At 45.5% G+C, this 27992-nt stretch overlaps 1 protein-coding gene and 1 pseudogene across 1 annotated transcript in view; both read left to right on the forward strand.

Moving 5' to 3' along the window:
- OAF (out at first homolog) overlaps positions 1-3684 on the forward strand; it is a 36621-nt gene extending 32937 nt beyond the window's left edge. The window contains exons 4-5 of the mRNA XM_073656645.1: positions 271-451; positions 2773-3684. Coding sequence (XP_073512746.1) covers positions 271-451; positions 2773-3047 — 456 coding nt within the window. The 3' untranslated portion in view covers positions 3048-3684. The remainder of the gene's footprint in view (positions 1-270; positions 452-2772) is intronic.
- Positions 3685-13766: 10082 nt separating this feature from the next.
- LOC141173214 (actin, cytoplasmic 2-like) lies at positions 13767-17688 on the forward strand (annotated as a pseudogene).
- The last annotated feature ends 10304 nt before the right edge of the window (positions 17689-27992 follow it).

Consider the following 27992-nt stretch of genomic DNA (forward strand, 5'->3'; position numbering starts at 1 on the left):
TAAGGGTGTACTTAATTTTTTAACTTCTGTATTTTGGCCAAGTTTTTGTCAACAAATTACAAATTGCCTTATATTTAAAGGCTGGTGTTCATCTGAGGTTGTATTTACCTAATCTTTACATCTACGGACCAGACTTTCTTTTTATTTTGTCTAGCTACATGGGATCTCAACGACGGTGTACTTGGTAGTTTTTCACAGAACTCTATATGCAACTCAGAAACCTGATCTAAAGTATGAAACCGTAACATCACTCCTATTTCTTTTGCATAGAAAAATCCACACACCGTGCGTCAGGCGGAAGACATGAGAGGGTTTGAGAATTTGCAGATGGATGTAGCTGTTAACTTTACTAAAGGCATCCAGCTGAGCTCCCACATCCACAACATCTGCTCCGAGGCCAGAGAGGCGGTCTATACGCGGCAGGAAGACGTGAGGGCTTGGCTAAAGAAAGGTAAGCAGTGGCCTACTTATCCTTTAATATACAAAATGAAAAATTTTCAGGTGATAGTTTTTGTTTAGTCTGAATTTACTGAAGAAGTAGATGGTCCACTGGATTCTCCCTCCTACAATGCTGGAGAATACCTGGCTATACAACAGTCTTCATTGGCTGGACTCATTCTTTGTGGCGTGTAAGTGTACAAAAGGCCAAGAGAGAAGGGTGGGGAAGAAACAATCTCTGGGAATATTAATTTTTGTGGGATACACAAGAGGAGTTTGCTTAGGTGTAGTTTAATGAATTCCACAACTCAATTTTACATAATGTCCAAATGATTGGATCCATTCTCGCATGACCTCAAGACTGAATATATCTTCCATAACCAAGGTGTGGAGTCAGTAAGCCAAACCTCCAGCACTTCGATTTTCCCTGACTCCAAATCCACAACTCTGCCTCACTACTGATCGTGTACATATAGTGCAGCACAGATTCATCTCAACTAAAAGCCAAGATCCTTAGATCAGGAACAGAACAGACATTTATAGGACATTTCATAACTTTCCCAAATTCTTATGAAAACATTGTTGGCACATACTGCATTGTACTACTGAACCCAATTTATTATACATTTTAGGATTCGTAGTTGGTTCATTTTATACCGACTCTGATTCCCGACTCCACAGCCGCGTCCATAGCCCATGCACATGATCATATTATGCCTCTGCCATAAACCATATATTTAGTGCCAATGATCCTGTCCTGGGAGATGAAAAAAGCTTAGTATGTTCAGGGTCACTCAGCAGAGCCGACAGTGCTATTAGAGAAATAGAGCTGATAAAAGAGTTTGTAATATGACACCGCTAAGCTCAGCTGCACTGCACTTCCAACCATACAGTTACCCTATCTTAAAGGTGTTAGTGCTCTACTCCCAGCACATTCTAATCATGCAGGAGGTTAGACCAGGAGATCAAAACTGTATCATTACATCTCACACACTGAGAAATCCGCTCTAAGCTATAGTGGGGGCGTGTTTTTCTTTCCTCTGGTCAGCATCATTCAGGGGGCAGGACACGCCCCCAATGAAAACTGTCTAAGGCGGTGTGCCTATGATGCGTTTTTTAAGCGTTTCCGCAGCAGCCAAAACGCTTAAACGCATGGTAGAAGGCCTGCCATGTTCCCCAATGATAATCCGCATGTGCTGTGCACATGCTGTGGAAATTTCTGCTGCGGATTATCATTGCTTAAAAAAAACGCAGCACTACCAATTATTTTGCGGAAGCGCTGCGTTCTCGCCGCCATTGACTTGCATTGGAACGCATGTAATCCGCATCACTGGATCTGTACATGCGGATTACATGCGTTTCAATGTGCGGATGGTACCTGGGTCTGGAGGAGAGGAGACTCTCCTCCGGACCCGGGTACCATAGAACATGTAAAAAAAAAAAAAGAATAAAATAAAAAATAAATGATATTTACCTTCTGATGGCCCACGATGCGCTCGTCTTTGCTTGCTGGCAGATCGCAGTGGACTGAAGGACCTGCGCTGACGTCATTTAGTCATGTGACGGCAGGTCCTTCAGTGTACCGCGAGCTGCTGGCAATTCAGGACGGAGCGAATAAAGACACCAGGGGCCATTAGAAGGTAAGTATAGATTTATTTTTTTATTTTTTACCATTCTTTTACGGTCACACTATATAAATCCATGCCGGTTGCATGGATTTATATAGTGTGACCAAGTTGTCGAGCACTTTCCAAGTGATGCTAAAATCGCTTGGAAAGCGCTTGTGAACCCGCATGCGGAAATGCAAGTGAAGAACGCTTCACATCCGCTTGTCCCTGGCAGGAAAAATGCATGTACAATCCGCATGTACAATCCGCATGCGTTTTTTCTGCAGAAACGCTCCGGAAAAAATCCGAAGCATTTCCGCATTGTGGGCACATAGCCTAACATCCACTTGGACTTAATTTTTTTTGTCTCATTAGGTGCCAAATACTTTGACTGCTAATATCTCCACAATGTAGAAAATAAATAAAAATGTATTCCACTTTGCATCCACTATATTATATTTTTGTGTTCAGTTCAACATGAAAAAAAATGCGTAAAGGTTCTCTTAGATTAGCCTGAAATGAGCTTTTTGAAGACCTAATTTTGAGAAAACCAATATGCTCCCTGACAGCCAAGTAATTGTTCCATACAGAAGCCTAGAGAATAGAAAACTGCATGTTCTCCTCAATCTCCCCGCTATATCTAAGGTAGACTGCATGATGTCGTGTAGGGGAATTAAGCAAATCTAAAAATGTGTTAATCTCCCTGCCTCTTTTTTTTCCCTGTAAGGTGTGGATGGCTCCATGTTCGAGGTCCTTCCTCAGTCGTCCTCTTTGCCAGTTCTTCACCCCTGCAAGATCTGCTCTCATGACTGGAAAGCCTGCATCTGCTCATATCGTCTAAGTCTGGAATGGATCCCCTGTAGCCTAAAGTACTGCAAAACTCGGGATTCATCTGGGAAGACCACGTCTTACAAGTGTGGCATTCGCAGCTGCCAGAAAGGGTACATCTTTCACTTCTATGTGACCCAGAAGCAGCTTTGCCTGTGGGATGAAGAGACTTAGACACGTCTGCTGCGAGGACTTCTATCTACACCAGCGTGCCCATAAATGAAATAGGACCACAACTTCTTCAGATCCAGCAAGTACATTTGCCTTAAAGACATTTTGATACTGTGAAGTTTTAGGATCTTCTAAGAAGTAGATCTCCGCACATCTACCTTACATTTTGCTTTTCTCTTATTGTTGAGAAGATACAGACGTATCCATATTAATTGCACAAGACTGGACCTTCTCAGCTCTACTATGTGCCTTAACACAAATATGATTTTTTTTTCTTAAGCCCCAGAAGAAGTACAATTATACCAAGTGTAGGTCTCCACTAGGACATTATGGAGAAAACCAGTATTAAAGGAACTGTGAACATCTGGGAATTATTTAACCCTTCATTGATCAGAAGGGCCAGTCATCTATTTTTTTTACATGAATTCATACTGGTCCTGGGTTAATGGGTTAAATGTTGCAGATTCTCCGTGTGCCTTCTTCATTCTATATAATGTATTTTAATATAGTTCTGATATTTTTGTATGAAGATGCCTTTTTTTTTTCGTGTATCATCGCAAGTCCAGAAAAGAAAACCTTGTGAACAAATAATTTATCATTTGTAAGAAGAAATAAAATGATTTTTTAAAATTGCAATTTATTTCCTATTCTGCAAGTGGTAATTGTTATGAGACAAAGTTTTGGAGACTTGTCCAAGAAGAATGAAAAAAGGGAGATCCAGCATCCGAATCCTCGTTAAACACTCTTCATTACGAAAATGAATTAAAAAGTCGCAAATCCAGAGCCAATATTTTGCTATCAAACGCGTTTCAGACAGGTGTCTTTAGTCATTGCAAATGCCTAGACACCTGTCTGAAACGCGTTTGCTGCCGCATACTACCTTTTAGTGTTTGATAGTATTATCTTGTAAGCTTCAAAGGTTGGGCACCTGTGATTGCAACATACAATTACTTGAGGTACATTCACATGTGGCAAGGAAAAAAATGTTGCAGATTTTGTCCTATTTGCTGCATATTTCACTCTGTGCATTGCGAAGGGTAAAATTCACAATGAATATAGCAGAAAGCATTGACATACTTATATTTTGCAGTCTAAGGGGTAAAGTTTCTCCTTCTGGAGAGTGACATGCCAGTGTGAAGAGATTTATAGGCCATGTAATGCTTTTCTGGGAAATTAAATATGTTAATTGATTCTTCAGAGATTCTGGTTTGGCTTTTATCCTATGTCATGTGGTAAGGCTCGTTAAAGGGTCGATATTGACTTTTAGGATTGCTGTTTCCTATAGATCACACTAGAGTTCAAGTCCTTTTCCTCTCTGAAGAGTCAATTTGCATATTTAATTTCCCAGAGGAGCATTGCACGGCCTATAAGTCTCCTTACACTGGCATGTCAAGTGTATCACTTTCCACTAGGAGAAACCTTATCTCTTAGACCCCGGTAAGAGGCCTCTCATACAGCCAAATTGGATCTCGTGCTTAGCACTGAGAAGGGGCAACATCCCAAAACACTGTCTGCAAATTGAGATTCTGGTTTGGCTTTTATCCTAAGTCATGTGGCAAGTCTTGTTAAAGGGTCGATATTGATTTTTAGGATAGCTACTTCCAATAGGTGGCGCTAGAGTTCAAGTCCTCGTCCTCTCTGAAAAGGAAATTTGCATATATACCGTATTTTGCGGACCATAAGACGGACCCCAATTTAGGGAAAAAAAATGTAAATAAATGATGGTGCGTCTTATAGTCTGTTTTAACAGCTTACCTGGGAAGTGGCAGCACAGGGTCATAGGAGGCAGGGTCGCTGCTTCAGGAGGCTGGTGGCGGCAGGAGGGGGGCGATGATGCGGGCCCTGGACTCTCAAAAGATGTCGGCGGCATTGAGCGGAGTCCTCTTTCCCTGCAGGCTGGGCTTCGGGAAAACGGCCATTTTCTTGAAGCTCATCGCAGGGAAATCTACAGGAAAGGGGATGCTGGTCGACGTCTTCTAAGAGCCCAGGGCCCGCAGCATCGCCCAACTCCTGCCCCCGGCCTCCTGAAGCAGTAGCCCTGCCTCCTGTGACCCCCGCTTCACCTTAGTCCACCTGTGAGCCGCCCACACCCCCCATGGTAATATACCTTTGGATCATAAGACGCACCCCCTTTCTCCTCCCAGATTTTTGTTGGGAAAAAGTAAGTCTTCCTTCAAGCTTAAAGACTAAGTCCATCTAGTTCAACCCATAGCCTAACATGTTGATCCAGAGGAAGGCAAAAAAAAACATGTGGCAAACACCAAGCTCCACATTGGGGGAAAAAAATTCCTTCCCGACTCCATACGACAATCAGACTAGTTCCCTGGATCAACGCCCTATCAAGGAATCTAGTATATATAACCTGTAATATTATACTTTTCAAGAAAGGCATCTAGGCCCTTCTTAAATGTTAGTGAATCACTCATTACAACATCATGCGGCAGAGAGTTCTATAGTCTCACTGCTCTTACAGTAAAGAATCCGCATCTGTGATTATGATTAAACCTGCTTTCCTCCAGACGTAGAAGATGCCCCCTTGTCCCCGTCTCTGGCCTCAGAGTAAAAAGATCAGTAGAAAGGTCTGTGTACGGTCCCCTCATATACTTGTACATAGTAATACGATCACCCCTAAGCCTTCGTCTTTCCAAACTAAATAACCCCAAGTGTAATAACCTGTCTTGGTATTGCAGACCCCCCAGTCCTCTAATAACCTTGGTCGCTCTTCTCTGCACCCACTCTAGTTCAGCTATGTCTTTCTTATACACTGGAGGCCAGAACTGTACACAGTATTCTAAGTGTGGTCGCACTAATGACTTGTATAGAGGTAAAATTATGTTCGCCTCATGAGCATCTATGCCTCTTTTAATGCATCCCATTATTTTATTTGCCTTTGCAGCAGCTGCCTGACACTGGCCACCAACGTGAGCTTGTCGTCCACCAATACACCCAGGTCTTTTTCAATGACAGTTTTGCCCAGTGATTTACAATTAAGCATATAATTATACATTTTATTTCCTCTGCCCAAGTGCATTACCTTACATTTATCCCCATTAAAGCTCATTTGCCATTTATCAGCCCAAGCTTCTAGTTTACATAGATCCTCCTGTAATATTAAATTGTCCTCCTCTGTATTGATTACCCTGCAGAGTTTAGTGTCATCTGCAAATATTGAAATACTACTCTGTATGTCCCCTACAAGGTCATTAATAAATGTTAAAAAGAAGCGGGCCCAATACTGACCCCCTGTGTTACCCCACTGTTAACTGAGACCCAGTCTGAGTGTGTTCCATTAATAACCACCCTTTGTTTCCTATCACTGAGCCAGTTCTTAACCCAATTACATATATTTTCCCCTATCCCCATTGTTCTCATTTTATGTATCAACCTTTTGTGTGGAACCGTATAAAAAGCTTTTGAAAAGTCCATATACACAACATCCACTGCATTTCCTTGCCTTCCTGAAGTTTAGGGTCCTTGTAACTCATACATGAAACTTATTATTTTGTGATCACTATTACCCAAGTGACCCCCAACTCGTATATTTGATATGTGGTCTGGCCAGTTGGTTAATATTAGGTCTAGCAGTGCCCCCCTACTTGTTGGGTCCTCAAGCAGTTGTGAAAGGTAATTGTCTCTCATAGTTGTCAAAAACCTATTACCTTTGCTTGAACTACAGGTTTCTGTTCCCCAATGTATTTCAGGGTAGTTGAAGTCCCCCATAATAATGACTTCTCCTCGAGTCACTGCTTCATCTATTTTCTTTATGAGGATTTTCTCCGCTGCTTTGATTATTTTTGGAGACAAATCCCTATCAGTAATTTATTATTTTTCCCCCCTCCCCTTATCTCCACCCACAGGGACTCTACATTTTCATTAGATTCACATATATTCTCACACAAGACAGGTTCTAAGGATTATTTTACATATAACCACCCCCCCTCGGTTGTTTGTACGGTCATTTCTGAACAGACTATAGCCCTGTAAATTAACTGCCCAGTCATGGCTCTCGTCCAGCCATGTCTCAGATATCCCTACCATGTCCTAATTATTTTCCAACAAAATTAATTCAAATTCCTCCATTTTGTTGGCGAGGCTTCTGGCATTAGTGTACATGCATTTTATGTATCTCTCTGTACCTCTATTCCTTCTTACTATATTGACTGTTCTAACCCCACCCCCAATTTCTTTTCGTGCCCAGGCCACTATCTTCCCCACCTATAAAATGAATTACCCCCCCCCCCCCCAATCCCTAGTTTAAACACTCCTCCAACCTTCTAGCCATTTTCTCCCTCAGCACAGCTGCACCCACCCGTTGAGGTGCAGCCCGTCCCTAGCGTGGAGTCTGTAGCCAACTGAGAAGTCGACCATGTTCTCCAGGAACCCAAACTCCTCCTTCCTACACCAATTCCTGAGCCACTTATTTATTTCCCTAATCTCCCATTGCCTCTCTGGCGTGATACAGGCAGTATTTCAGGGAATACCACCTTGGAGGTCTTTGCTTTAAGCTTGCAGCCTAATTCCCTGAAATCATCTTTAAGGACCTTCCACCTACTTTTAACTTTGTCATATGTGCCAGTGTGCACCATGACCGCTGGGTCCTCACCAGCCCCTCCCAGTAATCTGTCATCCCGATCAGCAATGTGCCGGACTCGAGCGCCAGGTAGGCAGCACACTATTCGACGATCCCTATCTGTTCCCCTAATAATTGAGTCCCCCACTACCAGAACCTGCCTGGCCTGCCCTGCTCTCCTATTTCCCCCTTACTGGAGCTGAAACTGCTCTGGCTTTCAGAGGACATGCCTTGCTGCAGCATTGCTACACCTCTACTGACACCCCCCTCATCTGTCAACTTTGCAAACTTATTGGGGTGTGCCAGATCAGGACTAGCCTCCTGGCACTCTTCCCTCTACCCCCCCCCCCTTCTAATTGTCACCCAGCTAGCTGCCTCACTGTCCTGCAGCTCCATACTATCACCCTCCCCCACATCTACCCCAGTGAGCAGCAGACTCCTTTCCATATTGTTTATGGATCTGTGTTGCCAGCTGCTCATTTAGATCCAGTATCTGGGCTTACAAACGCACAACGTGCTCACATCTCGCACAGCAGTATGCACCCACGACCGGCTGTTCAAGGATTGCATACATGTGGCAAGATGTACACTGGACAGCATTGTCAATAAAGGAGCTCATTTCCTAATGGGGATTGCACTAGACAGAAATGTTAAGTAAAAAGAAATGCAATGAATTAATAAAATACATACAGCAATTCAGTCCAAATTCCTCCCTTCCAAAGTCAAATGAAAAATACGGTATTTTGCAGCACATGTCCTTCTTCCTTGCACATTTTGTTCTCTCAACCTGAGGATAAGATTTGGTAAAATCTCATCCAGTTTGCAGTTACTGTAATACACTGCAGATATTTTTTGCCCACAAATCTGGATGGAAGATCTGCAGCAGATGTGCTCTGTCCAGTAATGTACTAACATGCTGCTCAGAAAAATTGTGAAATGTTTTCCTTAGTGCAATCATTGTGTCCAACAGTCTGAAAGACTGTAAACTGTTGCCAGATGCTTCTAGAAACCTTGGGATCCTCAGGCACCAGCCTATGGGAATCTCCAATATTTTAAGATTGACCGCACTATGTTACTATTTATGATTACACTTTGAAGTTTATTTTATTTTTAAAGAATGCTTTTTCTTTTTGGGACTATACATTTGATTTTATTCAGAAAAGTCATACATTTGTTAACAGGGTAGATCCTACACATTTAGGAATTTACACTAAAGGTGCTGCAGTGTTCTCTGAATCATCACAGCTCCTTTAATGTGGTTTCAGGTACTGCAATGTGGAGTCGTTATTTAGTTGCAGCTGCACAGCTGAGCCTGAGTAAAGATTGGAGGGTTCATGGTGAGCTCTTGCAAAAGACTTTGACTCTAGTCTCTCCTATTGCTCTAAAGCAGCTTTGGCAGGCATACTTCTTTGCTATCTTTGGAGCACGATAGGTTTCTCTACCTTATCTACAATGATTGCTTGTTCATATAAACTTTATGAATGGGCTGTATGTAGTATAATGGTGAGAAGCCTGGATGGAAATTATAGCAGTTTATAGTAATATGTATGATCATCTTTTCCGCCTTTTACCCCAGAATCGCTGCGTGCTGCTCAAAAGCTGAAACACAAAGGGTGAAGTCCTCATGTATCACATGCAGGTGCCACTGTGGAGTCAAATCACGTTTGTTGAGAAATCTATGCTAGAAATCAGATTAAGGCTGGTCATTGACATTACATGGCTAGCTGTTGTCTAAACTACTAATCATCCCATTGATCCCCGGAATAAGTTCCTTTTCTGACAACCACATCATAGATCATACCATGACTCAATCACAGACACTCACTACCCTAAATTGATTTTTCCCAACAACCACGGGAAAATTCAGGCCCATTTTTGTTAGGACAGTTTTTTGCAGTAAAGTTTCTCAAGAAGATAACGATTCTACTAGGTGACCATTTACCCTTGTAGATCCCTCCTTATCTGGAAGCTCTCTGATCCCTCTGAAATTGATGGGTGCAGCAAGATCCAGGCTTCATTCACTCCTGCAGAAGTAATCACTTTGTGACTGGAGTAAGCACAGACTAAATGGCCCTTTAGTCTCTGGATCTATTGGCACATAGCATGTTAAAAGGTCTGTCTAGGGTTAGAAAGCATGGCTGCTTCCTTTCAGAAACCGTATTACTCCTTACTATGGTTTAGAGCTGAGATGCAATATCTGGAATGGAGCTGAGCTTTAATACCACCCAAATCATAGTCAGGAGTGGCATTAAGCAGAAATGTCTTTCTAATCCTTGACAACTCCTTTAAGCTAACCAATTATTTATTAGTGAGTCCAAAGAGAGTCCAATTATTTTATCAGTTCCCCTTTAAGTACAGTTAATTTGATAGATTGAACACTTGGGTGACTTTGTCAACCTTTCTTTACACTGGGATGTTCTTCAATGTGCCGTCACTTTAGGAATCAGCTGCGTATTTTTGTTACATTAATTCATATAATTGAAAACAGTGTCAGAATGTCTGTACATTACTGAGTTAAAGAAAATCTGCAAATGTTGCCAATCACCGCAAATATATCTGAGGCTTGGAGTGTGAGGGAGCATTGTCAGCGATAAATGCAGAAGCTAAAAGAACCTATTTCATAGAAAGACTGCAATATGATTGACACTGGAACTTGAGGAAATACTAATGCATCTTTTCCGGGCAATCCTATATATAATATACAGTGGTGTGAAAAAGTGTTTGCCTCCTTCCTGATTTCTTATTCTTTTTCATGTTTGTCACACTTAAATGTTTCAGATCACAAAACAAATTTTAACTATTAGACAAAGCTAACACAAGTAAATGAAAAATGCAGTTTTTAAATGAATGTCTTTATTATTAAGGGGAAAAGAAATCCAAGCCTACAAGGCCCTGTGTGAAAAAGTGATTGTCCCCTAAACCTAATAACAGGTTGGGCCGCCCTTAGCAGCAACAACCACTATCAAGCATTTGCAATAACTGGCAATGAGTCTTTTACAACGCTCTGGAGGAATTTTGCCCACTCATCTTTCCAAAATTGTTGTAATTCAGGCAGATTGGAGGGTTTCCGAGCATGAACTGCCTTTTTAAGGTCATGCCACAGCATCTCAAATGGATTAAGGTTAGGACTTTGACTAGGCCACTCCAAAGTCTTAATTTTGTTTTTCTTAAGTCATTCAGAGGTGGACTTGCTGGTGTGCTTTGGATCATTGTCCTGCTGCATAACCCAAGTGTGCTTCAGTTTGAGGTCACAAGCAGATGGCTGGACATTCTCCTTCAGGTTTTTTTTGGTAGACAGCAGAATTCATGGTTCCATTTACCACAGCAAGTCTTCCAGGTCCTGGAGCAGCAAAACGGCCCCAGACCATCACACTACCACCACCATATTTTACTGTTGGTATGATGTTCCTTTTCTGAAACGCTGTGTTACTTCTATGCCAGATATAATGGGACATACACCTTTCAAAAAGTTCAACTTTTGTTTCGTTAGTTCACAGAGTATTCTCCCAAAAGTCTTGGCGATCATAAAGATGTTTTCTGGCAAAACTGCTAAGTCTTTATGTTCTTTTTCCTCAGTAGTGGTTTTCGTCTTGGAACTCTACCATGCATGCCATTTTTTGCCCAGTCTCTTTCTTATGGTGGAGTCATGAACACTGACCTTAACTGAGGTAAATGAGGCGTGCAGTTCTTTGGATGTTGTTGTGGGGTCTTTTGTGACCTCTTGGATGAGTCATCGCTGCGGTCTTGGGGTAATTTTGGTCAGCCGGCCACTTCTGGGAAGGAAGAATCACCATTTGTGGATAATGGCTCTCACTGTGGTTCGCTGGAGTCCTAACGTTTTATAAATGGCTTTATAACTTTTTCCAGACTGATAGATCTCAATTACTTTGTTTCTCATTTGTTCCTGAATTTCTTTGGATTGCAGCATAATGTCTAGCTTTTGAGGATTTTTTGGTTTACTTCGCCTTGTTAGGCAGGTCCTATTTAAGTGATTTATTGATTGAGAACAGTTGTGGCAGTAATCAGGCCTGTGTGTGGCTAGAGAAATTGAACTCCGCTTCCCAAAGATGTTTTAAACCATAGTTAATTTATGTTTTAAGGGGGGTGGGGGGGACAATCACTTTTTCCACAGAGGGCCCTGTAGGTTTGGATTTCTCTTCCCCTTAATAATAAAGGCCTTCATTTAAAAACTGCATTTTGTGTTATCTGTGTCTAATATTTTAATTAGTTTTGTGATCTGAAACATTTAAGTGTGACAAACATGAAAAAGATTAAGAAATCAGGAAGGGGGCAAACACTTTTTCACACCAGTGTGTGTGTGTGTGTGTGTGTATATATATATATATATATATATATATATATATATATATATAATATATTATTTTATTTTTTTTTTTTATATAAATATATATATATTTTTTTTTTTTTACAAAAGTCCAGTGGGGTGAAATGGCAGGGATGTAACTACAGTAGGTGTGGTGGATATGGACTCGCTGATGTTCGGTTTGAGTACCAGAACTGTACTCAAACTTAAGCCTGAACCTTAACCCAATAGAAATCAATGGTGATCCAAAATATGGTGCTGAAAAATCTCTCTCTTCCCTGAACTCCCGAACTGTAAAGCTGACTTCCAGGAGAAGTTCGAGTTCGGAATCCGGCATCGGACAATAGAAGTCAGAGGAGGCATGTGCCCCAGATGCAGTTAACCGGAAAGGCTGCTGAGGAGCAACAATATATTAGTGCTGCAGCTGCCCTACGCACAGCACCTCTGTCAGCAGTAATCGGCTCTGTTCATCTGAGGTGCAGCAGCCAGCAATCCTCATCTTCACAGTCTTGTCCACAAAGGAGTTGTCACTGTGAAGGATGATTTCCTCGGAATTGGCGAAGCCTCCCATATTACAGTGAAGAGCTCATACAGGTAACTAACAGGAGTGTTGTCCTTCAGGATGGGGTATGTACAGAAGCTGTTGAAAAAAGTGCTGTTCTGCAAGATGGGACTGTGTATAGAGGGGCAGAGGGGAGAGATGCACTGCAGCATAAGGCTGTATTCAGATGACAGAAATCATGTTTTGTAGGCTGGGGCTGTATGTAGATGGGAGAAGTGATATAAAGAAGGATGGGGCTGTGCATAGGTGGGAAGAGTGATGTACTGCAGGATAGGAATGTACAGTACAGACCAAAAGTTTGGACACACCTTCTCATTTAAAGATTTTTCTGTATTTTCATGACTATGAAAATTGTACATTCACACTGAAGGCATCAAAACTATGCATTAACACATGTGGAATTATATACTTAGCAAAAAAAGTGTGAAACAACTGAAAATATGTCTTATATTCTAGGTTCTTCAAAGTAGCCACCTTTTGCTTTGATGACTGCTTTGCACACTCTTGGCATTCTCTTGATGAGCTTCAAGAGGTAGTCACCGGAAATGGTTTTCACTTCACAGGTGTGCCCTGTCAGGTTTAATAAGTGGGATTTCTTGCCTTATAAATGGGGTTGGGACCATCAGTTGTGTTGTGCAGCAGTCTGGTGGATACACAGCTGATAGTCCTACTGAATAGACTGTTAGAATTTGTATTATGGCAAGAAAAAAGCAGCTAAGTAAAGAAAAACTAGTGGCCATCATTACTTTTAGAGATGAAGGTCAGTCAGTCCAAAAAATTGGGAAAACATTGAAAGTGTCCCCAAGTGCAGTTGCAAAAACCAGCAAGCGCTACAAAGAAACTGGCTCACATGAGGACCGCCCCAGGAAAGGAAGACCAAGAGTCACCTCTGCTTCTGAGGATAAGTTTATCCAAGTCACCAGCCTCAGAAATCGCAGGTTAACAGCAGCTCAGATTAGAGACCAGGTCAATGCCACACAGAGTTCTAACAGCAGACACATCTCTTCAACAACTGTTAAGAGGAGACTTTGTGCAGCAGGCCTTCATGGTAAAATAGCTGCTAGGAAACCACTGCTAAGGACAGGCAACAAGCAGAAGAGACTTGTTTGGGCTAAAGAACACAAGGAATGGACATTAGACCAATGGAAATCTGTGCTTTGGTCTGATGAGTCCAAATTTGAGATCTTTGGTTCCAACCACCGTGTCTTTGTGTGACGCAGAAAAGGTGAACGGAGGACTCTACATGCCTGGTTACCACCGTGAAGCATGGAGGAGGAGGTGTGATGTTGTGGGGGTGCTTTGTTGGTGACACTGTTGGGGATTTATTCAAAATTGAAGGCATACTGAACCAGCATGGCTACCACAGCATCTTGCAGCTGTATGCTATTCCATCCGGTTTGCGTTTAGTTGGACCATCATTTATTTTTCAACAGGACAATGACCCGAAACACACCTCTAAGCTGTGTAAGGGCTATTTGACCAAAAAGGAGAGTGATGGGGTGCTAGGCCAGTTGACCTGGCCTCCACAGTCACCAGACCTGAACCCAATCGAGATGGTTTGGGGTGAGCTGGACCGCAGAGTGAAGGCGAAAGGGCCAACAAGTGCTAAGCATCTCTAGGAACTCCTTCAAGATTGTTGGAAGACCATTTCCAGTGACTACCTCTTGAAGCTCATCAAGAGAATGCCAAGAGTGTGCAAAGCAGTCATCAAAGCAAAAGGTGGCTACTTTGAAGAACCTAGAATATAAGACATATTTTCAGTTGTTTCACACTTTTTTGTTAAGTATATAATTCCACATGTGTTAATTCATAGTTTTGATGCCTTCAGTGTGAATGTACAATTTTCATAGTCATGAAAATACAGAAAAATCTTTAAATGAGCAGGTGTGTCCAAACTTTTGGTCTGTACTGTATATAGAGGGTCTGAGAGGAATGATATTCTTCAGGATGCATATACAGGGGCTTAGAGTAGTGATGTACTTCAACATGGGACTGTATATAGAGGGGGCTGAGAGGAGTGATGTAGTGCAGGATATAAAGGTGCTGAGATTAGAGATGTATTGCTGAATGGGACTATACATAGATGTGGATTAAGAAAAGTGATATACTGGTGGAGGAGGGTGTAAATAGAGTGAGTGAGAGAAGTGATGTTCTGCAACATGGGGCTAGGATGGAGATAGAAAGGAGTGCTCTTTTTTGGAACATGGATGAGGCTGAAGGGAGGGGTGATGTCTTTTTCAGGAAAAGGTAGAAGATCCAGTTTCACAAACTTTTTTTAAAGCTATATATGGTCTCTATTATTGGATAATAGTAATCCAGTGAAAAAAAAAGTTAAAATTCTAAATACATAGCATGGCTACAGGATCCATGGAGAAGGCATAATATAGATGCCTGCCACGGATTGTGTCCAGGCATAGGCGCCCTCTGTGTTCCAAACAACATGGGAATCCCATGATGGTAAGCTGGATTCTATTTTCATTGTATTGAATGTGATGTCTTTTTACATGGCACTGTATGTGGGAGGAAACCGAAGAGGGGAAAGTGATGTTATTTACCTGTACAGTGTCCATTTTAGGGCATGATCAGATATCAAAATCAAACATCAGAATGATGTAAATACCCTATCTGACAAGTGATTCTGACAAGTGACTTTTACAACTGTAATAATCTGACAAGTGATTCTGACAAGTGACTTTGATAAGTGACTTTTACAACTGTACTAATAATAATAAAAAAAAATAGTACATTTTCGCTGATGGGACTTGAACCCAAAATTCCATGTTCAAAAACCAGTGCACTAACCACTGAGCTATAATCTCATTTGAAAAAGCCTAGGAGTTCTATTTGGTTATATGATTTTCAGTGCAAACCTGATTGAAACTCATTGAGACTTATGCACAGACTGCAAGCAAGCCAAATTGAAATGATGTTTGATCTTGATGTGAGTCTGATGTGTGACTTTCTTCAAACATCAGAATCAGAATCACAATGACTTTTAGTCACCCTGAGTATTTTCATGGTTGATCTCATAAGACAAGAAAAGCTGCAAGTTACTATCGCTTGATTGGATAGCTCAATGGTAAGGCATCAGCCTCTGAATCTACAGTGTCATGGTTTAAATCCCATTAGAGATATTATTATTTTAATTATGCCTGTTTAGCACACAAACTACAAGGGTGTTATTTACTTTTAATATCTTACACTCTGATTGTCATCCTGACGTGTTAAGAGTTTCAGACACGCTGTCTATTTGCATGGTAAATTACATAACCAAAGTAAATTGGGAGGCACTAATTTACTTCATATCTATTTCCAAGTGACTGTACATTTGCATAATTTCTTAAGGGGGGTCTAATGATAAAATTTCTTGATTGTCAATTTTTCTTTCCATCCACCCAAGAACTGGCTGCAAACTCCCAATTTACTTTTGCTTATATATCACTACCTAAATAATCAAATAATGAACCTACAGTTTAATGGTAAGGAATCTGTGTCACACAGTTTTGGTTTGAAAGGATAATAATAATAGTAGTAATAATAATAATAGTAATAATAATGATAATAAATCGTAGAATGCTGATTTGAAAAAATCAGATGCTGTACGAACCATCAGAGTTTTACAAATACATTACAATTCTGTAACAGTAGACTGTAAATGATTAATAGCTGCTGAGTAAAAAATGGATTACACACGGACAGCACACAGATGACAAGTGAGAAAAAAGCTTCCCAATTTCTGGATGAAAATATGACTGATGTTTGATACGCTCGTGTGACCCCAGTCTAATGGGGAAATCTGTTGTCACTGGATACAGTGAAGATTAATGCATGAGGTTTACTATACCTTTAAATACGCTTAGAATGTTGTGACATCACTGATTGTTGCTGCATGTTCCATACCAGGAAGCGCTCATCTCTTTGTGAAGATCTGGCCAAGACGTAAAAATGTCCAATTATCTAGATCAGGGTTCCCCAACTCCAGTCCTCAAGGCCCACCAACAGGTCATGTTTTCAGGATTTCCTTAGTATTGCACAGGTGATGGAATTATTGCCTGTGCAGGTGATGCAATTATCACCTGTGTAATACTAAGGAAATCCTGAAAACATGACCTGTTGGTGGGCCTTGAGGACTGGAGTTGGGGAACCCTGATCTAGATGATCCAGTCGTCATTTTTGACAATGGATCCGGCATATGTAAAGCTGGACTATCCGGTGAAAATGTCCCAAAATCAGTCATGAGTTCAGTGATTGGTCATGTTAGAACTGAATACAGCATGGTGGAAGCCAACAGAAAAGCTTACTATGTTGGTGAAGGAACTCAGGCTTTGAGGGAAAACTTGGCATTGACATATCCCATAAAGCGCAGCATTGTGAAATCATGGCCGGACATGGAGAAGATCTGGACGCATAGGTATAACTGTGAGCTTCGAATTCAATCCAATGAAAGTCCCGTCTTGCTCTCTGAAACTTCGCTCAATCCAAGTAGCAACCGTGAGATGATGTCAGAAGTGATGAAGTGATGTTTGAAAGCTTTAATGTCCCTGCCATGTATGTGTCTTTACAAGCCACTCTGTCTCTCTATGCCAGTGGTTGCACAACAGGCTTAGTTGTGGACATTGGAGATGGCGTCACCACTACCTTTCCCATATTTGAAGGTACTCCACTGCCCCATGCAGGAAATCATCTTGACTTCGCTGGTTGGGACATCACAGATTATTTAATGAGGCTTCTTATGGAGACCGGACATTCCTTGAAAGACATTGCTAGAGAAATAAAGGAGAAACTTTGCTCTCTGGCTTTAGATCCAAAGGAGGAAGCAGAAAATTGTCCTGTAGAATACATTCTTCCGGATGGGAACATCGTTACCATTGGCCGCCAGAGGTTTCTTGCACCAGAGAGACTATTTTCTCCATCTGTCATTGGGATGGATACCCTACGTGTGCACAAAATGATCCTTGAAAGCATTTATGGATGTACTATAGATGTCCGAAGGTCACTTTTCAAAAATATCTTGTTGTCTGGTGCATCTACCCTCCTCCCAGATCTTCAGGATAGACTTTACAACGAAATCAGAACCGTGGCACCAGAGACTGTGGAGGTTAAAGTTATTTCCCCGTGTGACAGGAAATTTGCATCGTGGATTAGAGGATCAATCCTGACTTCCTTAGAGTCTTTTAAGGAGATGTGAAACACATCCAAGGATTACAGCGAGTTTGGTTCAGCCATTATACATCAAATGGCCTGACTCTACGTTGTACATGAAACCTACTATGTCCTACTTATGTGACAATAAAACAGAATTCCATCTGAATAAGAGTCCTTTGTGTTGCTTATTGGTGGTTAAAATCGATAGTGCCATGTGCTGCAAATTTCTTGCTTTGATGAGCAGCTTTTACATAAGATTTTATGACATTTATGCAGCAGCAATGACGTAACATGATAAATAACCATAGCTACCTTGTAAAGCCCTTGTGATTTTAGTGGACTCCACCAGTCCTGCAGATGGTTGCATGTTATATGTGGCACCCCAGGGGTTTGGTTACCACAGTAATAGAAATATTACGTCTGAGAGCAAGTGGGAGGTTTCCTGGTCAGGAGCCCTTAAACATGCAACACCTCCTGTCCCAGACCAGATAGGGGAGGAACCTGCCCTTTATAAACTGGATCTGGGGCGGGGTTAGTGAGTCAGAGCCTGGAGTTTGTTCCAGACACAGGGAAAGTAACAGCAAGGAGCTCTGTAGGAGCAGGAGCTGAAGACCAGGGGCTGGAGCTAAGCAGAGCTCGCCCTGGCAGAAGAATCTAAGAACCGGGCACCGGAGTCCGAGGCTGCAAGGATCTTTAAGTCCAGCAGCAGAAACCAGCCGGCAGGGGATTCCAGGTCCTCTGGCCATAGAATCCCTGAGGCTCAGTTACAAGCAAGGGACCAGCACCGCCATCGAGGAGCGGAGGCTATCAGAAGGCCCCAAGTCACCAGCCATACGGGTGAGCACTACACGGTACACTCAGGGACATGGGCTACTTCCACTCGCTTACAGCAAGGTAGCTAGGAAGAGTGCAGACAGACGGTGAGGCCTACAACTCCACCTGGCCAGGGGAACTCCTATTTGCTCACAGACTGACCAGGCCTCTTATGCTAGCCAGTACTCCCGGGAGGGTCTGCCTTATTATCATCAGTAAAGACCCTGAACTGCACTGCAAAGACTCTGAGTTGTTCCTGCTGCGCTCGTGCACCATCACTCCCATCATCCACACTCATTGCCCTGAGGCTATACTCCTCCCGTGGGGAGTCATCCCATTCTCTCCTGCGCATACAACACCAGCCTCAGCGGTCTGCCTCGCAGCGGCGGTACACCCTGACCGCAATCCACGGGTGGCGTAGTCGGACAATTAACCTAAAACCTATAAAGGACTGCCACTGGTTTGACCACCCTGAGCCACGGGACCGGGTCGCCGCCACGGAGACTACAACCCCCAGCATTATACAGAGACCCAGCTCCGGGTATTTCTACACACACAGCCCAGGGGGCGCGTCAGTTGCACAATGTGTGAATTCAGTAATGTAATGATGATGAATAACAGTGAGAGTATCTTCTGTCTCTAGGACATTTACAGCTCTGCACTGATAACGTTAAGGCTATGTGTCCACGATGCAGAAATGCTCTGGATTTTTTCCTGAGCGTTTCTGCATCTCCCTGGCAGAAAAAACCTATGCGGATTGTACATGCGGATTGTACATGCGGATTGTACATGCGTTTTCCTGCCAGGGACAAGCGGATGTGAAGCGTTCTTCACATGCATTTCTGCATGCGGGTTGACAAGCGCTTTCCAAGAGATTTTAACATCACTTGGAAAGTGCTTGTCAACTTGGTCACACTATATAAATGCATGCAACCAGCATGGATTTATATAGTGTGACCCGAGAGAATGTCAAAAAAAAAAAAAAAAAAATCTATACTTACCTTCAGATGGCCCCTGGTGTCTTTGTTTTGGCTTGCCGGCAGCTCGCGGTACACTAAAGGACCTGCTGACGTCAGTGGTCATGTGACCCGTCACATGACTAAATGACATCAGCGCAGGTCCTTTTAGTCTACCGCGAGCTGCCAGCAAGCCGAAAACAAAGACACCGGGGGCCATCAGAAGGTAAGTATAATGTTTATTTTTTATTTTAATTATTTTCTTTTTTACAGGTACTATGGTACCCAGGTCTGGATGAGAGTCTCCTCTTCTCCAAACCCAGGTACCATCCGCACATTGAAACGCATGGAATCCGCATCTGCAGATGTAGTGATGCGGATATTAAGCGATTCAATGCAAGTCAATGGCGGCGAAAACGCAGCGATTCCGCAAAATAATTGGTAGTGCTGCGGATTTTTCCGCAATGATAATCCGCAGCGGAAATTTCCGCAGCATGTGCACAGCACATGCGGATTATCATTGAGGAACATGGCAGACCTTCTACCATGCGTTTTTTAAGCGTTTCTGCAGCCTAACTGATAAAATAGTCATCAGTCAGAGGAGTGACTCACAACCAGAGCCAAAGAGCAGGAACTGCTCAATGGAAAATGCAGATTAACCCCTAAATGACCAGAACAGTTTGATACTTAGTGACCTTTTTTTGATACTTAAAGGGGTTGTGTTACCATAAAGAATACAGTTAACCGACCAGAAAAAGTGGAAATAAATAGTTTTGCAATTTATAATGATTAAAAATTATGCTTCATCCAAAAGATACCAAGCCTTTATTTTTTGAATCATGCTCTCTGTCGCCTCCTGGCAGTGGGTGATCAGCTGGTCGAGTTTGTGCAGTTCCTATCATAAGAGCCCCCCCAATGCCCCAACCGCAGTGTGCACAACGTATCCTCTGTCAAAAGTCTGAGAGTGCTGGCGCCCTGCGGTAAGCACAGTGTCTGTGATTCACCCACTCCTCCTGCGCTCACAGCTGACCTGTCAGATCCTCTGTTTCACAGACCTGTAAGCGTGATAGCAGAGAAACGCTTCCCGACAGATATCGATGGCAGATCCTGAGGCCATTTTTAAGCTCCTGGTTGCCATGATAACCACCCACCTCCCCCTGTTAAACACATGATGCCACATATGCCGGTGGCATAGAGGGGTTGATCTGGCGAGATCGGCGGTAACTCAGTTGAGGGCAGATGCAGTGGGAATCTGGCTATAAATAACAGCTGTGGTCCTGACTTGATCTCGTGGGCCAGTACCCATAGGATCGTTCATTATGACAAATATATCAGTCATTCGTTGTTAAGGGGTTAAAAATAAAATTTAGGCTTTGGGTACTTATATTTGGCCAGTGATAAATTGCTGGCACGTTGCTGGGACATTTTTAAGCATCACTTGTCCTCAGTCCTTAAGTGCAATTGAGCCTAATACAGTCGCAACACGTTGCAAAACCTCTTGATTTCTTTTTCAGTTTCTTTGGGATGACTTTTGACTATTATCACTAATTGTAAAGTTATTCGGTTACATTTAGGGTAAGACCAAATGGAGCTGCTCTAATGTGGGTGTGAGGCACACGACTATGATGGTGGCATGCTGCATTTTTTTTTTAATTGTTAAACAGACGCATGATTTTCCTGGAGAGCAGCTGTTTCACCCAAAAGAACAGTTGTGAAGTTGCCACTGTGGATTGGTTAAAACAAAAAAATCAGTACTCTCACTTTCCCAATGTTCTGCTGCTCACATTTTTCATTCATGTCAAACCAGTATCTGCACTTATGGATTTTGCCGTGGATCAGCAGATACTCCACAGCAAACTTTGAAAGAAACCCTTTCTTTTTCTGAGTCTCAGGTCAAACTCTAATCAGAAAATTTTAGCAGCATGCAGCAATTTACATTATAACTTTGCAGGGAATATGGAGCTCTGCGTCAGAACTTATCCCTGACATCTATTAAGATATATTAAGCACATAAAAATTGCAGATAACTCTAAACTGTGTACAGTATTTCTCTTCCGGCTGCTCTGTCAATGGGGCATCACTGCTGCCATCAAGCTTATTGACAGCTGGCTTCCCGCAGTTAGGCAGTGGGGAGCCGGGTGTCAATCAGCATGACATCAGCAGTCACGCCCCGTCAACAGATCATAGTGGAAGAAAAAGAAGCTGCTCATTTGACTTGATGTCAATGGAAGCAGCTGAATCGCTGGCAGTAGTCTTCTTTGCTGACAAAGATCTGCGCCAGACAGGCAGGCAACAGGCAGGTAGTTGGCAACCGCCTAACTGTAAGTTCTTAGCCTCATAAGCAAAAAATACAAAAGTCCTGGATAACCCCTTTAAGGAAGATAGATGTGAAGATTTCTTACTACTACATACATACTAGTGTAAAAAACAATTACTGATAGTACTCACCTTCACCAGGTTCAGCGCCAGCTCCCCAATTGCTGCTCCCATTTCTCCGGTTTGGCTGTATGTCGACAGTGCACATCACCACTGCAGCCAATCACTGAGCTCAGTGGCTCTGCCATTGTACACGGCGCAAGTGGGACACAGTACCTTTGGAATCCCCACTGATACTGAGAACATTTTCACTGAAAAAATGCACCTAAAATTTACACCTTGAATTTATTAGTATCATTAAAAATTCAATTGTAACTGACCCTCAAAAAAACAACCAAAAAACACCAAAAATGGTTAAAAGGCTGTAAAGTATTCTCAGCCTATAAAGAGATTGTCATAAAGTGGGGAAGGGGCAATGCCCTGAGCTGACCCCTAATCTGTCCCTTCCTCACTGCAGAGGCTGGCACCCTCTTGAACGCAAATGGCGCCCCCGCTCCTCGTCGACTCACCCTGAAGGACCCTATAAGTCCCTGATTAGGTGAGAGTGGTAGGAGTCAATTATCAGTGTAAGGGGATGCAAGAGGGAAATCAGTATTCAATCCCCAAGATGAATGGGTCACCACCACTGTACCTGCAGAGTACAGGTGTGGTAAATCAAAAAATAAGAAATTAATGGGTGCTCATTTCCTAACGGTCAATTATCTTAATGGCCCAGATACTCAAGAGGATATCAATCATCAAACAGTCAATAATACTGTATATAGATCTCAATCTGGCTGTAAATACTGTAAAAGTATATGTGTAGCGCCCCGAGGGTTCGGTTGCTACAGAGGTATTGCATCTCACCCAGAGGTGTGATATCTCACTTCCAGGTAAGGATGGAGTATGGCTCAGGACCCTAACACCCACATGCACTACACCACATTTCCGGGGGACAGGGCGACAATGCTCCCAAGAGTGAGCACAACTGCCCCTGTCCCTGGCTGGAGTGGGGGGAGGGAACACCTAGAAAGGGGGAACCTGGTAGTGTGTGGGTGGGGAGAGTAGATCCAGGGTGCACTGTAAGGAGGAGTATATATGGTGGGCACCATCTTAGAGTCAAAAGAGAGAAGTGAGAGAGAAAGAGAGAAGGAAACGGGGAGCAGTGGCTCTGTATGGGCTCTGCTCCGCAGGCAGGCCAAGTCTTAAGGCCTGAGCCTGGAGGAGAAGGAAGGAAGGGAGAAGAATGGAGGAAGCTCTAGGAGAAGACTGAAGGGACCCCAGGGGTGCGGACCGGCCAGCCGCCACCCCACGCCCGATGCTACCAGAGTAGGGGGGTCAGGCCAAGAAAAGGGAACCGGATCCCTCATCTAGTGGAGGAGAGCAACTACCCTCAGCTAGTAACCGGAGGCCGTGGCATTGTACGTGCACGGCCCCTCACTACATCCGTTAGGAAGGCACCACATAAGACCCAGGGAAACGGAACATACGTTTGCCTGCCAAGGCCCGAGGCAGCTGGACAGAAACGTGGTCACTTGTTGGGTACGACAGGCCAGTGAAAGGACACACGAAGGGGGTCCTGAAAAGCACTCCAAAGGTACCTGGGAGTTGGCCGAGCCCCTCACCTGGTGAGCACAGCGCGACGTGGGCAGCCATAATCTGCAGAAGTGGCTTGGAGTGTAAAACTGTGAGTAAAGACCCTGGACTGCATCACTGGACTCTGAGTCATTACTGCTGCACCCACGCACCACAACCCTCACCATCTACAGACGCTGCCCTGAGGCTATACTCCTCCTGTGGGGAGTTATACTACCCTCTGCTGCGCACACCACACCAGCCTCAGCGGTCTGCCACGCAGCGGCGGTTCTCAGTGACCGCAATCCACGGGTGGCGTAGTCGGACATTTAAACATTACAAAACCAAAGAAACAGATCCACCACTGGTTTGACCACCCTGAGCCACGGGACCGGGTCGACGCCACGGAGACTACAACCCCCAGCATTACACAGAGACCCGGCTCCGGGTATTCTTCTACACACACGGCCCAGGGGGCGCGTCATATGTGTATTAGTAACAAAAATGATCGCAGGGAATATTCCTGCACCCCTCACCAAACCAGAAAATAGATGTCACTTTATACCAATATATACAATAGACCAATCTTCAAGTACAATAAGCATAAAAAGATTCACTAGTCAATCAGAAAGTCAAGAGATAAAGTATGGAGGAGTCCTTGGACCCTCCTATTCATAGGGACAAGATCAGAAATGCAAATAGACCACCCCCACAATTACACCGCTAAGTTCAAATACAGATGCAGGTACAGTACAGACCAAAAGTTTGGACACACCTTCTCATTTAAAGATTTTTCTGCATTTTCATGACTATGAAAATTGCACATTCACACTGAAGGCATCAAAACTATGAATTAACACATGTGGAATTATATACTTAACAAAAAAGTGTGAAAGAACTGAAAATATGTCTTATATTTTAGGTTCTTCAAAGTAGCCACCTTTTGCTTTGATGACTGCTTTGCACACTCTTGTCATACTCTTGATGAGTGTAACAGATCTGGGAGGTGGAACCTCTGAGCAACTATACAAAGGGGCAGTCCTTGTAAGGAAGCGGGTGGCTCCCAGGGAAGGCGGGCAGGTAGTCACGGCAAGTGACAGGGACAGTCTCTGGGTAGAAGGGCAGGAGGTCATGGCAAGTGACGGGGACAGTCTCTTGACAGGCGGATGGTCACGGCAAGTGACAGCAGGGTAAGAGTCTCTAAACAAGCAGGTGGTCACGGCAAGTGACAGCAGGATAAGAGTCTCTAGAGGGGCAGGTGGTCACGGCAAGTGACAGCAGGGAGAGAGTCTCTAGACAGGCAGGTGGTCACGGCAAGTGACAGCAGGGAAAGAGTCTCTAGATAGGCTAGCAGGCAGGTAGCAGGTGAGCGGTCCCAGGTGAGCGGGCACGAGTCTCTGGACAAGCAGGTGGTCACGGCAAGTGACGGCAGAGCCTCCAGGTAGGCTAGCAGGCAGGTAGCAGGTGAGCGCTCCCAGGTGAGCGGGCGGGCAGATCCATAGACAGACTGACAGGAGTTGGGAGGCAGACTGTCGGACCGCAGGAATGCAAGCAGATAGACAGGAATCAGGTAGGTATCAAGCAGAGATCTGGCAGGTAACTGGCAGGTATCTGGTAACGGGACCTGAGGGCTGAAGCAGAGTTGAAAGGCTTTGCAACAACATTGCTCGGGCACCTCCATTTTGGAGGAGGTGCCTTATATATGGTGAGGTCCTCCAGCCATTGGCCGGGGACTCCTTAGGAAGGCGCGCGCGGCCCCTTTAAGATAGGGGGAGCGCGCGCGCCCTAAGCACAGTGGCCGGGAAGCAGCGCGCGCTGCCAGCAGAGCGGGAGGAGGACGCCGGGCACGGAGTGGAGAGGTGAGGGGAACAGCGTCCCTGCCTAGCAGGAGGCAGGGACGCCGACGCTACAGTACCCCCCCCTTTAGGCCCCCCCTTTTTTAGGCCAGAGAGAAATTTATCAAGGACAAGATGGTGGCCCGATTCTAACGCATCGGGTATTCTAGAATATGTATGCGTCCGACCGGGCGCGACTAATCAGCGAAGCAGTGTTTAAATGGGTTGTACACTACTTTAAATTAACTGCCAAATGTATCCACCCGGGGCCCCTAATGAATTTTGGATGACCGGGGAGCGAGGCCGCCGGTCGGGGTACTTCTGCTGCGAGCAGCCAGGAGATGACCGGCTAGCACAGGGTGAGTGTGTGAGGGAGATGACCGGCTAGCACAGGGTGAGCGTGTGAGGGTGAGCGTGGGAGCGTGTGAGGGTGAGCGTGGGAGCGGGTGAGCGTGGGAGGGTGAGAATGTGAGGGTGTGAGGGTGAGCGTGGGAGCGGCTGAGGGTGAGCGTGGAAGCGTGTGAGGGTGAGCGTGGGAGTGTGTGAGGGTGAGCGTGGGAGCGTGTGAGGGTGAGCGTGGGAGCGTGAGAATGTGAGCGTGAGAAGGTGAGCGTGTGAGGGTGAGCGTGTGAGGGTGAGCGTCTGAGGGTGAGCGGGTGAGGGTGAGCGTCCGAGGGTGAGCGTCCGAGGGTGAGCATCCGATGGTGAGCATCAAAGCATGAGCGTCCGAGCGTGAGCGTCAGAGCGTGAGCGTCAGAGCGTCCGAGCGTGAGCATGAGCATCCGAGCGTGAGTGTCTGAGCGTGAGTGTCTGAGCGTGAGCGGCAGAGCGTGAGCGGCAGAGCGTGAGCGTCCGAGTGTGAGCATTAGAGCGTGAGCGTCAGAGCGTCTGAGCGTGAGCGTCTGAGCGTGAGCGTCTTAGCAAGAGCGTCTGAGCGTGAGTGTCAGAGCGTGAGCGTCCGAGCGTGAGCGTCAGAGCGTGAGCCTGAGCGTCTGAGCGCGAGCGTCAGAGCGCGAGCATCAGAGCGTGAGAGTCAGAGCGTGAGCGTCTGAGTGTGAGCGTCAGAGTGTGAGCGTGAGCGTCTGAGCGTGAGCATTAGAGCGTGAGCGTCTGAGCGTGAGCGTGAGCGTCAGAGCATGAGCGTCAGAGCGTGAGCGTCAGAACGTGAGCGTCAGAGCGTGAGCGTGAGAATCAGAGCGTGAGCGTCAGAGCGTGAGCGTCTGAGCGTGAGCGTCAGAGCGTGAGCGTCCGAGCGTGAGTGTCAGAGCGTGAGCGTCTGAGCGTGAGCGTCAGAGCATGACTGTGAGCGTCCGAGCGTGAGCGTCTGAGCGTGAGCGTCCGAGCGTGAGCGTCTGAGCGTGAGCGTCCGAGCGTGAGCGTCAGAGCGTGAGCGTGAGCGTCAGAGCGTGAGCGTGGGAGCATGAGAATGTGAGTGTGTGAGGGTGAGCGTCTGAGGGTGAGCGTCTGAGGGTGAGCGGGTGAGGGTGAGCGTCTGAGCGTGAGCGTCAGAGCGTGAGCGTGAGCGTCAGAGCGTGAGCGTGGGAGCATGAGAATGTGAGTGTGTGAGGGTGAGCGTGTGAGGGTGAGCGTCTGAGGGTGAGCGTCTGAGGGTGAGCGTCTGAGGGTGAGCGTCTGAGGGTGAGCGTCTGAGGGTGAGCGTCCGAGGGTGAGCGTCCGAGGGTGAGCGTCCGAGGGTGAGCGTCAAAGCGTGAGCGTCAGAACGTGAGCGTCCGAGTGTGAGTGTCAGAGCGTGAGCGTCTGAGCGTGAGCGTCAGAGCGTGAGTGTGAGCATCCGAGCGTGAGCGTCAGAACGTGAGCGTGAGCGTCCGAGCGTGAGCGTCAGAGCGTGAGCGTGAGCGTCAGAGCGTGAGCGTCAGAGCGTGAGCGTGGGAGCATGAGAATGTGAGCGTGTGAGGGTGAGCGTGTGAGGGTGAGCGTGTGAGGGTGAGCGTCTGAGGGTGAGCGTCTGAGGGTGAGCGTCTGAGGGTGAGCGGGTGAGGGTGAGCGTCTGAGGGTGAGCGTCAGAGCGTGAGCGTCAGAGCGTGAGCGTGGGAGCATGAGAATGTGAGTGTGTGAGGGTGAGCGTGTGAGGGTGAGCGTCTGAGGGTGAGCGTCTGAGGGTGAGCGTCTGAGGGTGAGCGTCCGAGGGTGAGCGTCCGAGGGTGAGCGTCAAAGCGTGAGCGTCAGAGCGTGAGCGTCCGAGTGTGAGTGTCAGAGCGTGAGCGTCTGAGCGTGAGCGTCAGAGCATGAGTGTGAGCATCCGAGCGTGAGCGTCAGAACGTGAGCGTGAGCGTCCGAGCGTGAGCGTCAGAGCGTGAGCGTGAGCGTCAGAGCGTGAGCGTCAGAGCGTGAGCGTGGGAGCATGAGAATGTGAGCGTGTGAGGGTGAGCGTGTGAGGGTGAGTGTGTGAGGGTGAGCGTGTGAGGGTGAGCGTCTGAGGGTGAGCGTCTGAGGGTGAGCGGGTGAGGGTGAGCGTCCGAGAGTGAGTGTCAAAGCGTGAGCGTCAGAGCGTAAGCGTCCGAGCGTGAGCATCAGAGCGTGAGCCTCCGAGCGTGAGCGTCAGAGCGTGAGCGTCCGAGCGTGAGCGTCCGAGGGTGAGCATCAAAGCGTGAGCGTCCGAGCGTGAGCATCAGAGCGTGAGCGTCAGAGCCTGAGCGTCAGAGCCTGAGCGTCAGCGTCTGAACGTGAGCGTCCGAGCGTGAGCGTCAGAGCGTGAGCCTCCGAGCGTGAGCGTCAGAGCGTGAGCGTCCGAGCGTGAGCGTCCGAGGGTGAGCATCAGAGCGTGAGCGTCTGAGCGTGAGCGTCTGAGCGTG

This window comes from Phyllobates terribilis, unplaced genomic scaffold (assembly GCF_046119375.1).
Source record: "Phyllobates terribilis strain yellow unplaced genomic scaffold, ASM4611937v1 Scaffold_12__6_contigs__length_324123572, whole genome shotgun sequence".
Classification (NCBI taxonomy): Eukaryota; Metazoa; Chordata; class Amphibia; order Anura; family Dendrobatidae; genus Phyllobates; species Phyllobates terribilis.